The sequence below is a fragment of the Rana temporaria genome, chromosome 6, assembly GCF_905171775.1.
Source record: "Rana temporaria chromosome 6, aRanTem1.1, whole genome shotgun sequence".
Lineage (NCBI taxonomy): Eukaryota > Metazoa > Chordata > Amphibia > Anura > Ranidae > Rana > Rana temporaria.
Window position 1 is genome coordinate 16767058 of NC_053494.1, and position 16988 is coordinate 16784045.

Here is a 16988-nt window from a genome sequence, read left to right on the forward strand (position 1 = left end):
TCTTTGGGGGAGGACCACAGTGGGACAAGTGGTGCATAGGCCCCAAATCTTGGGTCTTGGCATATTTGTGCCACTGCTTCCCTCTCCCCAAAGACCCAAGATTCAGAGCCTGCGCACACTTGTCCCACTGCTGTCCTCCCCAAAGATCAGGTCTTCAAGGCCTGTGCACTAATGGCCTGCTGCTGCCCTCTGTTGGAAGGCTCAGGCTTCAGGGCCTATGCACACGTGTCCCACTGGGCCCTCTCACAAAGTCCTGGGGGAAAACGTATCCCGAAACTGAACTTCTGGGCCTATGCACACGTGTCCCACTGCTATCCTCTCCCAAAGACCTGGGCTTTGGAGTCTTTAAAAAACCCACGCTACATTTCCCCCAAAAAACTGGCCTTCGGGGCCTGTGCATATTTGTGCCACCGCTTCCCTCTCTGGGGGAAATGTAGCATGGGTTTTTAAAAGACTCCAAAGCACAGGAGAGGACAGCAGTGGGGCATGTGTGCATAGGCCTAGAGGCTCCATTTTTGCATACGTTTTCCCCAGGTCTTTGGGAGGTGGCATGGTGGGGTAAGTTTGCTGTATGTAGTTTTCAAATTCTCGAGTGGATTTTGTTGCACAATAAAAATAGATTCTAGTGTTTGGCCGTATCCCTTTTGACCATAGAAGGCTTTTGAACCTCTTGCGGCATATTGCTGCTTGTTTGGTATTCTCTGTGAACCAAGCGGAAGTGTGGAATATATATTCACTAAATTAAGGTGACCAGATTTTTTTAAACGAAATCCGGCGATCTAATATATATATATATATATATATATATATATATATATATATATATATAATATTTTTTTTTTAAACTAGTAATGGCGGCCATCAGCGACTCTCTGCCCGCCTGACAGCCTGTCAAGTCTTAGGCCTCGTATACATGGGCCAGAATCTCAGCAGGAAAAAAACATTGTTTTTCCTGACGAGATTCTTGGCAAGAATCTCTTGCCGCCCGAGTGTACAGACACGCCATTCAAAAGAACCGCGGCAAAAACGCGGTGACGTCATCGCGTACGACCAGCATGCACTTGTCACATTCGATGCCGTCGCCGCCATCTTGCTTCGCACTACCTATGCCGTGGAAGCTTCCGCGCATGCGTCAAAGTCATTTCGAGCATTGCGGGTTTCCACGGCGACAGGTACAGTAAGTATACACACGCTCGGGTTTCTCGTCGGGAAACAGGCCGACAAGAATCTCGACGAGAAAATAGAGAGCAGGATCTCTATTTTTCTCGCCGAGATTCTGGCCAGATTTCCAGACGAGAAACCTGAAAGCCTCGTACACACGCTCGGTTTACTCGGCAAGAAAGCTCTGGCAGCAGTTTTCTTACTGGTTCTTGCAGAGAAAACCGAGCGCGTGTACGAGGCTTTACTCTCCGGGCCCCCGGCTAATACTGGGTGGGGAGCGACGGAAGATCACTCCGCCAGGGAAGGCAAAGAGATAAGAAGGCAGGCAGCTGGCTGGGACTTGAGCCAGGGCAGAAGAACATGTGAGCGGATCTGAATGGGCATGCACCCGAAACTGAAGAAATATTCCCTCCGCTCCGACCAGCACATGATCATCAGAAAGGGGCACAGATAAGGAAAATACAACTGCACTGACTGTCTTTGAAATTGCCCCAGCCCCTGTTCAAATCCTATATGGGGACAGACTTGGTCCGGGGACAGTGGGCCAGATTCACAAAAGAGATACGACGGTGTTTCTCCGTTTCTATCTATGCGACTGATTCATAGAATCAGTTACGCATAGATATCCCTAAGATCCGACAGGTGTAATTGTTTTACACTGTCGGATCTTAGGATGCAGTACCGCGGCCGCCGCTGGGGGGAGTTTGCGTCGTAAACCAGCGTCGGGTATGCTAATTAGGAGTTACGGCCGATCCACGCCGTTTTTTCGCGGTCGCTACGTCGCCGCTAGTATAGTTTCCCGTCGCTAAGTTACACTTTTTTTTTGGTGCCCTAACTTTAGTCATTGCTGTCTAAAGTATGGCCGTCGTTCCCGCGTCGAAATTTAAAAAATCAACATCGTTTGCGCAAGCCATCCGGGGATACGGAAGTACGCTACGCGCGTCGCCGTTCAAATAAATGACGTCGCGGCGCGCAAAGCACGGCGGGAGTTAGGTAACGGAGCATGCGCAGTAGGTCCGGCGCGGGAGCGCGCCTAATGTAAATGGCACACGCCCATTTGAATTGGCCGGCCTTGCGCCGGAGGCCGCGGGTGTAGGTTTTCATCGCAAGTGCTTGGTGAATCAGGCACTTGCGATGAAAAATTGCGGCGGTGTAACTTATCTAGGATAAGTTACGCCGCCGCGATTCTACGTGAATCTGGCCCAGTGTCCTTAATCCAGGGACTGTCCCTGGAAACCGGGGATGTCTGGTCACCTTACACTAAATGCAACAGAAAAGGACCATGGTCTACACACAGCACAATATATAGTACTGTATCATGTAATTCCTGCCATCCAAGCTCATTGCTACCACCTTGTGGCCATTCCGGTTATCTCCTCTGTATTTTAGGCAGCGGCTGGAAGGGTCACAGCAATTGTTGTCCCTCACTTTAAAACGCACCGAACCATAAAGGGGCTCAATTACATTTTCATTTTACTGATTACAACCAATTAAGTTTCAATAAAACAAAAAAGCTGAGTCGTTGTTGTAGGAAACGGTTCCACCTGCATAACAATATCCATAAATCATAATGCCGCGTTTTTAATTACCAGACGTCGATGTTACAATCAGCAGTTCCTCAGAATATGGCTCACTGTACAAAATGGCCGCCAGAGCTGTCACCAGGCAACAGATGTGATAATGATATATTGACATAGTGGCTCGCTGGGGAGAGATAATAGGAATATTGATTAGGATTCAGGGCATACATGATACGTTTTTAGCTGTGCGCAGCCATTACAGCGGTGTAATTAATACAGCCAGCCTTGTTATTAGCATTGGCTGGCTCCCCACCTGCCACATCTGAATAATGGTCTCTGTCTCCCGCAGGCGGTGCAGCTCCTAATGTGTGACCTTCTCCTGGTGACCAGGACGAACATCTGGCAGCAGCAACAGCAGAACTCGACGGGGCAACAGCCGAGTCTTATCCACCCTGCGTGCCCCCAGGAGCTCAGGGGCTTCCAGCTGGATCTGAGCAGCCTGCGCCGACTGGCACAATCCTTCCGACCCGCCATGCGCAGGGTAAATGGGCCACCACCATGGCTTTATCTGTCTACTACCATTGGTATAAAATGGGGGATTTGTCAAGAGAACCTGTCGCTTTGCCCTGAATTGGGAAAGTGGCAGGCTCCCTCCACATTCCCTGGCACCCCACTCACAGGGCCCTTGAAAATGCATGCATGCCATAGTTGCCAACAGTCCCGATTTTTCCAAGGACAATCACGATTTTCGGGACCCTTGTCCCAATTATTTTCCTGCTTTTTTCCCAGGAAAATTGGAAATGTTTTTTTGGCTAAAACCGGCAGCGGCTACACAAATGTCTGCTGCCACAAGTGTTTCCCCTCGTGTTCAGAGCAGAGGAGAGGGGCAGCCAATCGGCTTCTCTCTTCAGTGTACAAATAGAAAATTCTATTGTACACTGAAGCCTATTGGCTGCAGGGATTGGCGACCCCCCCCTCTCTGCTGAACACAAGGAAGAAAGTGATCAGCCTCCACTCGCTGCCGCTGCCAACACTCCGCCCCCCGTGTGTCTGACCAGCTGGTGTAGCATGAAGATTGATATCCCGTGAAAGACGGTAACCCCTTGCCGCTACTGTGCATGCGCCGGTTTCAGACAACAGAAACCGAACGCTGAGTTGCTCATGGCGAATACAGCTGACTCGGATTAACCCCTCACACGCCGATCGATCGGCTACACCAGGGATCCTCAAACTACGGCCCTCCAGCTGTTGCAGAACTACACATCCCATGAGGCATTGGAACACACTGACAATCACAGACATGACTAGGCATGATGAGAATTGTAGTTCCTGAACAACTGGAGGGCCATAGTTTAAAGACCCATGCTCTAGATGATGGCAGCTGCGGGACATGGCGAGGGCTCGCGGGGACACACAGGCTTGTAATGCGCAAGTTTTACCTCTTCCTGGTGATTGGCTGCTTGTTCACAAGCAGCCAATAATCAGACCCTCCTGGGATTAGACTCTGGGCTCCAGCAGGCAGCAGATGGCATAGGGATGGTGAGATGGGCATGTAGGGCTATCAAGATGGTGGCCGGTCACTCTGAATGGACAAGGTGCCAGTTTTTCTTTAAAAAGGGTCTTGATAACTGCCCTAAATACAACTTTTCATATGACGTGTCCATCACAGGTCTTTCTACACGAAGCCACAGCTCGACTCATGGCGGGGGCCAGTCCAACGCGAACGCATCAGTTGCTGGACCGGAGTCTGCGCAGAAGGGTACCTCTGTCTAGTAAAGAAGGTGGGTAACCTATAGATTAACCTATAGCTTGTGTTCTGCATCTATCTGCTATTCTACCTGTAGAGATCCGTCTCCATGCCCTATAACAGAGCTGCCAGCAAACTAGGGTTGCCACATTTTCAAACTGCCATTCAGGGACACACTCCCTCTCTCACCTTCCCCAAAAAAGATAAGGTAGGGGGACGGGGGGAAATGTCGTTTCGGGGTTGATGGAGAATTTGCCGGCGGGTTATTTGTCAGGTGAATGTGCCTCTTGCCACCAGATGCAGTGCCGCTTGCCACCCATAGTATGCCACCAGATGCAGTGCTGCTGTCACTCCCTCTGCATGAGCCACGTGCGTAGAAAGAAAGGAGTGGCGTCACTATCTGGAGAGTGAAGATCACACCAGTCCCTGCTGCTTGCCGCTGGGTGCCGGAGAAGGAGGAGGTGCCGAGGTGGGTGGGGACAGCAGTGCTGCACTAGGCGCAGGCCTCACTCTCACTGTCTGAGAGTTAATTGTTACTGGTTGCAAGATGCCAGGCAGCGCTGGACCTAGCAACCAGTTCCAGAATTGTAGTTATTAGTTAGTAGGGGGTGGCTGTGTCCTTCATTTCATTCCGGGACATTGTATTGTCCCAGAATGAAGGTACCAGGGACAGACATGTCAATTGCGGGACAGTCCCGGGCAATCTGGGACACGTGGGCACCCTACAGCAAACCCCTCCTGATTGGCTCCTGGGGAGCCCACAATTCATGTGCAGAATACTTAAACCGCCCATTTTAACAGCTTTAGGGCCAGTTCACCAGGGCTCAAGTCCTGCGGGAACGCGTGGGAACGGAGTTCTTGCACTTTTTTCACAGCAGGAACTCGGTTCCCTTTGCAGGACTAGAGCAGCCGAGCCGCCCGAGCCAATCCTTCACTAAGCGGTGATGCCCAGCTCGAGTCACTGTCAGGGGCAGGCGAACCTTAGTAATGCTTTGTTACTGGCCACTTCCTGTACATGGATTCATCGGGTAGTGTGCGGGTATTCCGTCACTTCCTCGATGCCGCAATGTCTCCTGGGAGCTTTTGTCATTGTTCCCAGGAGACATTGCGGAGGTCTGCCGCGAGTTATTGCGGGATTTAGAAAGAAATTGCGGTTTAGTAATTATGCATATGAGCGTATCATTTTTTATTTTTTTTGGTGGGGGAGTGGATCTTGGGTGGGAGTTCCCACACTTTTTTCCCCAGGACTCGACCCCTGCAGTTCACACCAGACGCGATTCTATTCAGTTCCGTGTGCTTTTTTTCTGCACAAAATTCATGCACAGTGTTTTCCATGTATTCTAATGGCTCTAGTTCACACCATGCAGTCAGTTTCTGCACCGGAAACTGACTTCAGTGTGAGGTTTAGGCTGGGTTCACACTATACTACACAACAGTAGTACGACTTTCATCCTACTTTTCTCTGCGACATTGGTCCGACATCCATCCGACTTGAATGAACAGGATACTACTTTGATCCGACTTTGTGATAGTCTGACTTGTCCTTTGACCAATCAAAACAATCCCAGAGCGAGATAAATTCCTTTTACCGCTGCTGTAATCAGCATGTCGGATGCCAAATGTCGGATGGTAAGGACACAAGGGTCCTACTTTGATCCGACTTTAATGATATTCAATGGGCTGAAGTAGGATCGAAGTCGAACCAAAGTAGTACAGGTAGCATTTTCAATGTCGGACCGACTTGTGTCGGACCAGTTAGGACGGCTCTCATAGGGAAACATTGATTTTCACACGTCATGAGCTCCCAATGTCGGAGCATTTGTCGGACAAGTGTGAACCCGGGCTTAAAGACAATACTATCGGTCAGAGAAAAGGGTATTTAAAGGAGATTTCCAACAAAGACTACAGGACTAGAAAGTTGGGTGCGAGACTTCAGTTGGACTTTTTCAGGAAATCCATTTGGTGTAGTAATGTGGTGATGTGCCTCTGGGTTTTCTCAAGTGTTCCGCAGTGGGGAAGCTTGGTTGCAGTGCCACCTACTGGTGAAATCTGGTATTTCAGCACAACCCGACAAACACAAACCGATAATGTAGGAAGTTGGTGCCGTACCATGTTATTACACAGATGTAGCCCTCCACTCGTTTTTCTTTAGCCCTTTATCAGTCTGTAAAAACAAAGTGTATGTCAAGTTGTGCATAGACCCCGATAAACTTTGGCTATAGGCAGGGGTAGACTGACAACTAATGGGCTCCCCGGGCAATAGAAGATTATGGGGCCCCGGGCTTACAGATGGCCACCATGCCAGGAGACAGGGCAGCTAAAATCTCAGGATTTTCACATCAAAAGCATGTCGGTTTCGGACATATCAAAGACAGATGTAAAAAAAAAACACAGATTTCACATACTGTCCCTGGTTTTATTGAGCCTGGTAACCCTGATGGAGCCCCCTAGTGGCATGGGGCCCTCGGGCAGTGCCCGTGAGTCCCAATGGTCAGTCCGCCCCTGGCTATAGGTCTGCATTCTATAAACTAGCCCCAGCAGTAGTCTTTGGCATGGCACGGTAGGCAAATGTTTGGATGTTGGCGCAGTCCTTACTGAAGCTGCCTCTCTTTTATTCGCAGATATTGCACGGCTGGTCAGTTGCAGCGTGACACTTCCGACCCTGCCCTGTCAATAATGGTCACCTCCTATCCCCCCCCCCTATTGTTCTTGACCCTTCATCTGCTGTCCCCCCTGCCCCCTCTCGGTGCAGACCAACCTCTCTGAGTCTATGGGAGCAGCAACAGAGGTCTGCCGCGGTCCCACACCTATACAGGGGCCATCTCAGGAAAAACGCGCCTCCTCATCTATACTTTACTAGCAGAGAAGATGGAACTGTGTGTTATCAATGACTCAAGTCAGCACAGTAACAAGACAAGTTCCTGGGAACGTGTGTGTGTGGGGGGGGGGGGGGGGGTGTCCTTTTTTGGTCCTCTATGAATACATACACCAAGTCCTCTCTGGACTAGAATAAAAGTCCTTTCTATCAGACCACGGAGGCGTACTACGCAGAGGACACAACAGTCATGCTGTGGAATAATTGCAGCTATTCATAGAGTTGTGTGTAGAATGGACTTGTACTTGCGGAGCCCCGATGTTGGGGAAAGCGCTGGACTCTCATTGGGTGATGCTTTTGCTCCGTCACATGCTGCTCTGGTCACAAATAGTCCAAGGTGGAACATACGCAAGAGTTTGTAAATATGTCAGCGTCTGTTCTTTCTATTAAATAATTTTTAATTTAAGAACCGACTGCAGCCGCCTGTCTGTTTTTTTTTCTTTACTAGTTCTTATCTGAAAGACTGGATTTGCCTGAAAGGAGAACTGTCTGGGTTGCTCATTGCAACTCTTCTCACTATAGGATGGGTTTGAGAATGCAAAGAGAAACTAAATGCTAAGGGTAACGGACATTACATACATGGGTCCAGTATGACCACTTCCTGTAGGTTAGTGAAGGCCTATAGCATAGCAGTCCTGTAATGGTATAAACAGTGCTCATCAACCCTGTCCTCAGGGCCCACTAACAGGCCAGGTTTGCAAGATAACTGAAATACACCACAGGTAGAGCTGCACGATGCTGGCCAAAATGAGAATCACAATTTTTTTTGCGAAGACCTCTTTCACATTGAGGCGTGGAGTCGCGGTGACGGTATAGCCGCGCTATTTGTAGCGTGGCTATACCGTCGTATTTACCGTGATATTCGGGCGCTAGCTGTACCGCATGAAAAACGCCTCAATGTGAAAGGGGCCTTAGAATAAAGATCTCGCCGCGTAAAATCTTTCACGTTAACCAATAAAGTTAACCCAATTTTTTTTGTTTTGTTTTAATTCATTAAATTTCCCCAAAAAATTGCATTTGAAAGACCGCTCCGCAAATAAAATGCGACATAAAATCAGGGCTGCCATCGGGAAGCATGGGGCCCCTTACACAGCTTCAGGCATCGGCCCCCTGAAGCAGAGAACTGGGAGGGGGTGCTTCCACCTCAAAAATTGAGAAGCGGGGGGGCTGCTGCGAATTGATTAACGGGGGGGGGTGCCCAGGGCCCCCTAAATTTTTTTTTATATATATAAAAGGGGGGGGGGGGGTAGCCATCCGGGGCTCTGGGGACCTCCGGGCCCTTTGATAATAAAAAAACGAAATAAAAAAAAAGGGGGGGGGGGGGTTGCCATCCAGGACCTCTAGGCCCTTTAATAAAAACAAACAAATATATATAATTTTTATTTTATTTTGTTTATAAAAAAAAAAAGGGGGCAACTGTGGCTAGTAGTTACCAAACAAAACACTTCTTACACCATTATTAGTGACACACTTTGGTGTTGTAGCTTTTATAATGGACCCCATGGAGGTGCCTAAAAGTGACCATACATGTTACAACTGATCTGCTTCTAAAGTGGTTGTAAAGGTTCGCATTTAAAAAAAAAAAATAACAAACATGTCATACTTCCCTCCACTGTGCAGCTCGTTTTGCACAGAGTGTCCCCGAACTGTGTTTTCTGGGGTCCCTCTGCGGCTCTTCCCCCTCCTCTGATAGCCCCCCTCTGGGAAGCGCTCTCCCAAGGGGGGTTACCTTGCGGGCGCGCTCCCGAGTCCTGCATTCGGTGTCCATAGCTGCCGAGTACAGGACTCGGCCCTGGCGCCTGCGCCATTGGATTTAATTGACAGCAGCGCTAGTATCAATCTATCCAATGAAGAGCCTAGAAGCCTGGGCAAAGAAAGAGCGCCTTCGCAATGCAGGACTTTCCAGGGCTCAGTTAAGTGAAACGGGGGGCTGGAATCTTCAGAAGTTTTTTCACCTTAATGCATAGGATGTATTGAGGTGAAAAACCATGAACCTTTACAACCCCTTTAAGCTGGCCATACACTATGACTGTACAAAATCTATCTATGCACTAAAGAGGACCTCAAATGTGGCCCCTGATATCCCCAAAGGGCCACACATAATGTTCAATACATGTATGTAATGCTTGAGAGGACTATCGGAGACTGCAGACCTAAGAGGAAATGAAGGTCAGAGAGTGTGGACAGGTTACAGCATTGTTGGTGTGGGATGTGCTGTAGAAAACAATGTGAAACTGGGAAGAGACTGGCAGAGATCAATAGTATTACCCTAATCAATGTTCCCACTACAGATGACACATGTCTGAGGACTGCACATCACATTCCAGAGGGCTGCAGGTTGGGCACCAGGGCTTTACAGGGGCAATCCAGGTTGCTTTGAGTAGAAAGTTTGGAGACCCTAATCTAGAGTAACAATGGGCTCTACTGCCCTTTAAACTTTGGGGGGGGGGGGGTGGACTGTGGTCACTGAGAGTAGAAATTGTCTTGGCAGCAGTGGGCATAAACAGGAAGAATTATTCCCCATTGTTGGGGTACCATTCCTCCCACTGACACCAACAATGGGGCATAAATTCCTCCCACTGACACCAACAATGGGGCATAAATTCCTCCCACTGACACCAACAATGGGGCATAAATTCCTCCCACTGACACCAACAATGGGGCATAAATTCCTCCCACTGACAATGGGGCATAAATTCCTCCCACTGACACCAACAATGGGGCATAAATTCCTCCCACTGACATCAACAATGGGGCATAAATTCTTCCCACTGACACCAACAATGGGGAATAAATTCTTCCCACTGACACCAACAATGGGGCAACATTCCTCCCACTGACAACAATGATAGGGTTCCATTCCTTTCACTGACAGGAATTTACTCCCCATCATTGGTTTTAGTAACAGGAATTTATGCCCCATTGTTGGCGTCAGTAACAGGAATTTATGCCCCATTGTTAGGAGGAATTTATGCCCCATTGTTGGCGTCGGTGGGAGGAATTTATGCCCCATTGTTGGCGTCGGTGGGAGGAATTTATGCCCCATTGTTGGCGTCGGTGGGAGGAATAGTGTCTTGTATCAGTGTGAGGAAATGTGACCCAAGGGCGGGATAAAAGCAAGCAAAGGGCAGCAGTTTGGAGAACACTGCTCTAGATACGTTAATAGAAAAGGTTGAATGTTCTGACTCTGATCTTGGAGCATTTGCTGATTTGTTAGCCTCTGTGTTCCCAGCAGGCACCCGAGAAGCTGCGCCGACCACGCGGGAGCACGCCGAAGCCCTCCTCCTGGCGTGCCGCTACCTGCCTCCATCATTTCTGTCTGCCCCAGGGCAGAGGGTGGGCATGCTGGCCGAAGCTGCCCGGACTCTAGAGAAGCTCGGCGACAAACGCACCCTGCAGGACTGTCAGCAGTTCATCCTGACTCTGGGCAGCAGCACGGCTGTGACCTCCAGCTAGGACCACACGGCCTCCCGCCAAACGGATTTCTTGCGAAACGCGTCCAGTGATCACTGGATCACTTCTCAGTATTTTGCTTCTACAGACTCCACAGAAATCAATGAAGAGGAGGCCACATTTACATGGCTGTGATTTTTCCACAGACGGCATTTCAAAGTGTACCTGTTGCCTAGACAAAGCGGAAGCGGCCATTTTTTTATTGACGGGAAACCAGTGTCATGAGGTGGAAGCATAAAGCTGAGCGAAGCACAGCCTGGGCCAAGTAATAAGCTGCCGATTGCTTGGAACGGACCGGCCGGAAAGCCTATAGAAATTGGGCAAGTCTAGGCCACAGCGGCACCACGATGAATACAATATAATCACAAATAATTCAGCTTCAATCTACCGTTATGCATATAAAGTATTTTTACACAATTTGCCTGCCCATTGCTATGTAAAGGGGAGGAAGGTTCAGAAATGATTGTATATGTGAAGGGGGCGGCCTCTTCTGTGTGCCGGGGGGGGGGGGGGCTTGGAAACTGGAAGAATCTGGTTGCTTTGAGCAACTGACGCTGCAACTGACACTTTTCCCATCAGACATACCAGAAAGTGGAGGCCTAGTCCTGCAGACCGTTCTGAGACCAGAGGGTACAACCCAAGTGCAGGTCAACATGCGCAATTCAGCTCTTCCCTGGGTTGAAGGGCTGAATTACGGGTCCAATAAAGATGTATGGAGGGAGTCTTCGCAGTCAAAGCCGGTAAGAGCTAAAATCTCCGAAAAATGGTGAGAATTCGTTATGTAAAGAAATTCCTAGAACGTGTGACTGAGGCTATGGGGTCAACTCCTCAATGGGTTATGGTTGGAGAAGGTTAAAAGAGTTTTTATACAGGACACAATGGGCTAGATTCAGATAGGTTAGCTAACCCGGGGATATGCAATTAGCGGACCTCCAGCTGTTGCAGAACTACAATTCCCATGAGGCATAGCAAGACTCTGACAGCCACAAGCATGACACCCAGAGGCAGAAGCATGATGGGACTTGTAGTTTTGCAACAGCTGGAGGTCTGCTAATTGCATATCCCTGCGCTAACCTATCTGATTTACGTTACGCCGCCGCTATTTTTTGAAGCAAGTGCTTTATTCAGAAAGCACTTGCCTCTAAAGTTGCGGCGGCGTATCGTAAATCCCGCGGCTAGGGGGCGTGTACTATTTAAATCAGGCGCGTCCCCGCGCCGATCGAATAGCGCATGCACCGTCCGCAAATTTTCCCAGCGTGCATTGCTCCAAATGACGTCGCAAGGACGTCATTGGTTTCGATGTTAATGTAAATGTAAAATTCAAAACTCGGCGCGGGAACGACGGCCATACTTAACATAAGATACGCCGCACTTACCCCATAGCAGGGGTAACTTTCCGCCAGAAAAAGCCGAACGCAAATGACGTAAAAAAAATGCGCCGGGCGGTCCTTCGTTTCTGAATCGGCGTAAATGCTCATTTGCATATTCGACGCGTAAAAGATATGGAAGCGCCACCTAGCGGCCGGCCTGGAATTGCAGCCTAAGATCCGACGGTGTAAGTTACTTACACCTGGCGGATCTTAGGGAGATCTATGCGTAACTGATTCTATGAATCAGGCGCATAGATACGACGGCCGGACTCAGAGATACGACGGCATATCAGGAGATACGCCGTCGTATCTTCTTTCTGAATCCGGCCCAATGGCTGTGGTGAGGCTCAGCCTGACAGGGTATCCTAGAATTGGGAGACTCTGGTCTTTGGAATCCACATGTATAAAATTCAAGGATAGCATCAAACTAAAGAACTAATGCCGCGTACATACGACTGTTTTTCGGCATGAAAAAAAAACTTTGTTTTTCAGCATGTCCAAAAAACGAAGTTTTTCCAACTTCATCATTAAAAACGACGTTGCCCACACACCATCGTTTTAGAAAAATGATGAACAAAGCGCGGTGACGTACAACACGTATGACGGCACTCTGAAGGGGAAGTTCTATTCGCCTTTAGGCTGCTTTTAGCTGATTCCGTGTTAGTAAAAGACGATTTGCGCTTTTTTTGTGTTACAGCGTGATGAATGTGCTTACTCCATTATGAACGGTAGTTTTACCAGAACGAGCGCTCCCGTCTCATAACTCGCTTCTAGGCATGCGCGGGTTTTAAAACGTCGTTTTTGCCCACACACGATCATTTTTTACAACTCGAAAAACGACATTTTCAGAAGCCGAAAAACGATGTGAAGCCCACACACGATCATTTTAAATGACGTTTTTAAAAACGTCGTTTTTTTTCATGACGAAAAATGATCGTGTGTACGCGGCATTAGAGTCATGAATCTCTTGCCCACAGTGTTCATTCACAACATATTACCGTTTGTTTCACTTGTCCCCTCCCTTCTACCTTGTAAGCTCTAACGAGCAGGGCCGATTTCTCCTGTATTGAATTGTACGGTCTGCCCTCATTTTGTAAAGCACTGCGCAAACTGTTGGCGCTACATAAATCCTGTATTATAATAATGGGAATTCTAGTTCCTTAACAGCTGGGAGGGCCATAATGGGGAGACCCCAAAGGAAGCTATAGTTGGGATTTAATACAAATCTTAATTTTAATTCCCACTTGGCGCCATCTTGTTCCTACAAGTAGGGCTGCAGCCAATCTCTGCTGCTTTGGTTTGGGGAAAAAAAGAACTTCTGGGTCTGGACGGATATGTGGAACCTCCCTGCCATGCTTGGGGTCTGTGCAGACAATCGCCAGGCCCCAGCGCTGTCACATGACGGCAGGGGGTGTGCCATAAAGTGTGCAATTTTCAACAAAACCTGTAATTTGCCAATGGAATAGACATTGGAGTAGGAGAGGCAAATGTACAGGGTGGGCCATTTATATGGATACACCTTAAAAAAATGGGAATGGTTGGTCATATTAACTTCCTGTTTGTGGCACATTAGTATATGTAAGGGGGGAAACTTTTCAAGATGGGTGGTGACCATGGCGGCCATTTTGAATCCAACTTTTGTTTTTGGTGTATCCATATAAATGGCCCACCCTGTAGTTCTAAACACTGGAAGGTGCCCACCTCCTCACCCATTTATACTCCCAAACCCCCCTACTGCACAGCCGCCATATAGTACCTGGTGTTTCCAGGTATGGGGGGGGGGGGAGCATGTGACCATCTCCCATGGTGCAGTGCTCAGGCTTAATAGCCAATCGCTAAGCCAGAACAGGGTTACATAATGGAGGGGGTGTCATTGCTCTGTAGCTCGGATACAGGATATTATGTAGTTGACAAAGAGGTGGCTAGAAATACTGTGAAGGTGAGGGTAGCCGATTCCGAGGGTGGGCTTTAAAGAGCGCCCTGTGGCTTTACCCTGATTGGGCAGGGAAACAGGATCTCTTTAAAGCGGTTCTCCACCCTAAAGTGTAGTCGCGCTGATCGGCACCCTCCCCCCTCCGGTGTCACATTTGACACCTTTCAGGGGGAGGGGGGTGCAGATACCTGTCTAAAGACAGGTATTTGCACCCACTTCCGGCCCGGCATTCACGGGCAAAAGACGGGCATTGCGTCACATCCCGTCGCCCCCCCCGTTGTGTGCTGGGAACACTCGGCTCCCAGCACACAGCGGGAGCCAATCGGCGGGCACAGCGCGACTCGCGCCACAGGGAACCGGGCAGTGAAGCCGGAGCGCTTCACTTCCTGGTTCCCTCAGCGTGGATGGCAGGGGGAGCAGCAGGGTGACGAGCGATCGCTCATCCTCTGCTGCGGACGCCTCTGGACTCCAGGACAGGTAAGGGTCCTAATATTAAAAGTCAGCAGCTGCAGTATTTGTAGCTGCTGGCTTTTAATATTTTTTTTTCGTGGCACATCCGCTTTAAAGGCCAAACTCTTCCAATACTAAGTAAGCTATGAATTGACTCGTCTATAGGTGAAATTTGCCAGTTATCCTTGCTGTACTTTGAGTGAACCCCATCCGGCCTGTCACAGCCATGGGTGGCTTTGCAACTGCTGCTGTCAATGGAAGAGACTCTGGAGCTGGGAATTATCCAGCCACGGTGGAAATATTTGTTTTATGCCACCTTAGCCTGTAATCCATATCAAATTCTTAGTGTTGTCAACTGTTCTCCAATTGCCTCCCTGAAATTCCGGTACAACATGCAAAATTTCACGATTGGGGTCACCTGACCCCCAATTTTCTAGACAAACTCTATAGAGTCTCCAGCAATAAAGATCATGTTGGTTTTTGTCTTCTCTAGTTTCCAGGTCCCGCCAGTGGTAATCTCTTATACAAAACTTCGAGGAGGGAAAGGCTCCTGATTGTATTGCTTTGTTGCAGATCTTATTTTCTTATAGTCTCCGAGTGTTTTTTGTACAGAGGATTTATGAAGATATTTATAATTTTCTTATACAAAGAAAAAAATAAAAAGTAGTTTATTGCTTTCCAAACTGACTCTATTCCTTATTTGAAACATAAAACTATATTAATAATCCTATTCTGATTGATAAGTAAAAACCGTTCCGCTTCTGGAGGAAATGCTGCTCCAGGTTCTCTTCAGTGCTGGCCATGTGTCTGAAGAATGTGGTCACGTGATCCGTGCTGAAGAATAGGAGCAGAGTTCAGATTGGTTGAGCCTTGCCTTACGCAGAGATCATGTGAACAAAGGGCCAGATTCACGTAGAATCGCGGCGGCGTAACGTATCGTAGATACGTTACACCGCCGCAAGTTTTCATTGCAAGTGCCTGATTCACAAAGCACTTGCGATGAAAACTACGCCCGCGGCCTCCGGCGCAAGGCGGGCCAATTCAAATGGGCGTGTGCCATTTAAATTAGGCGCGCTCCCGCGCCGGACCTACTTCGCATGCTCCGTTTCCTAACTCCCCCCGTGCTTTGCGCACCGTGACGTCATTTTTTCGAACGGCGACGTGCGTAGCGTACTTCCGTATTCCCGGATGTGTTACGCAAACAACGTTAAATTTTAAATTTCCACGCGGGAACGACGGCCATACTTTAGACAGCAATACGATTGCTGACTAAAGTTAGGGCACCTAAAACAACAACTAACTTTGCGACGGGAAACTAGACCAGCGGCAAAGTAGCGAACGCGAAAATCCGTTGGGGATCCGCCGTAACTCCTAATTTGCATACCCGACGCTGGTTTACGACGCGAACTCCCCCCAGCGGCGGCCGCGGTACTGCATCCTAAGATCCGACAGTGTAAAACAATTACACCTGTCGGATCTTATGGATATCTATGCGTAACTGATTCTATGAATCAGTCGCATAGATAGAAACAGAGATACGACGGCGTATCAGGAGAAACGCCGTCGTATCCCTTTTGTGAATCTGGCCCAAAGCACTTAGGCCTTTAGGCCCATTTCACGATCCGTCATCATCCGATCCCCCATAGGGGAGAGCGGCGCTCTGACAGGTCAGTCCCGGCACAGTGTGCAGACAGACCTGTCATCTGCCTGCTCAGCGGGGATCGACCGAGCGATCTCTGCTGAGCCCGCACACGGACAGCCCCGTGTGAAAGGGCCCTTATTCTACCGTCACACTGAAGGCGTTTTAGCCCGAGTGCTTTCACACTGGTGTGCGCTTGCGGGATTGGAAAAAAAATAAAAAACAGATGCACTGTATGCCCCATCATTGGTGTTAGTGGAAGGGATAGTGCCTTGTCGTTGGGGCCAGTGGCAGGAATAATGTCTCAAGGGCCAGAGTTGCAGTTTGGAGACCTCCGATTTAAAAAATCTAACAAACAAAACAAAAGCTGTGCAATGTCTTACCTCTTTGTCTTCTTTATAAATAAAAAAAAAAGCCACAGCCCAAGTAGCAAAGCCTGTCCCCTGCCAGCATGTGTCAGATAAGGACTCTTGCTCCCTGTGTGGAAGCAGTGGTCTCTCTGACACTCAGAGCTCTCCAATCAATCCACCTTCTGATACTAGAAACTAAACAAAGGCCTTGCAAATAAAACGTCTTCCTACCCCGTGTATGGGAGACAGGTCCCCTTTAAAACTCCCCCCGAAACACAGAGACGTAGGAACGGTTCATTGTAGATTTTATTGACATTCCCAATAGCCTCTTTTAAAGAAAATAAACATCTTTTAGAAAGCTCAGTACACACATTCTTCAGTGTGAAGCAATTTTTACTAAAAAGAACACTAGCTTTAACTCCTCAGTTGCCGGAGGAGCTGGCAAAAAAACAAAACAAAACAAAAAAAAACACATTGGGCTTTTGCAGGC

The 16988-nt window shown here is 48.6% G+C and overlaps 2 protein-coding genes across 5 annotated transcripts in view; one reads left to right on the forward strand and one right to left on the reverse strand.

Moving 5' to 3' along the window:
* The window catches only part of SREBF1 (sterol regulatory element binding transcription factor 1), a 59412-nt gene extending 48239 nt beyond the window's left edge, over window positions 1–11173 (forward strand). For 2 of the 3 annotated variants that reach the window (XM_040356340.1, XM_040356341.1), the window contains exons 17-19: window positions 3031–3222; window positions 4351–4462; window positions 10536–11173. In XM_040356340.1, the coding sequence (XP_040212274.1) occupies window positions 3031–3222; window positions 4351–4462; window positions 10536–10759 (528 nt within the window). In that variant the 3' untranslated portion in view covers window positions 10760–11173. Of the gene's footprint in view, window positions 1–3030; window positions 3223–4350; window positions 4463–7049; window positions 7375–10535 lie in introns of those variants that run through there. The other variant, XM_040356342.1, reaches the window with a different exon arrangement.
* Window positions 11174–16786: 5613 nt separating this feature from the next.
* RAI1 (retinoic acid induced 1) overlaps window positions 16787–16988 on the reverse strand; it is a 253274-nt gene continuing 253072 nt past the window's right edge. For both annotated transcript variants that reach the window (XM_040356343.1, XM_040356344.1), the window contains one exon: window positions 16787–16988. This exon is cut by the window's right edge and continues 1094 nt beyond it. The gene's annotated coding sequence lies outside the window, so the exon portion shown is untranslated.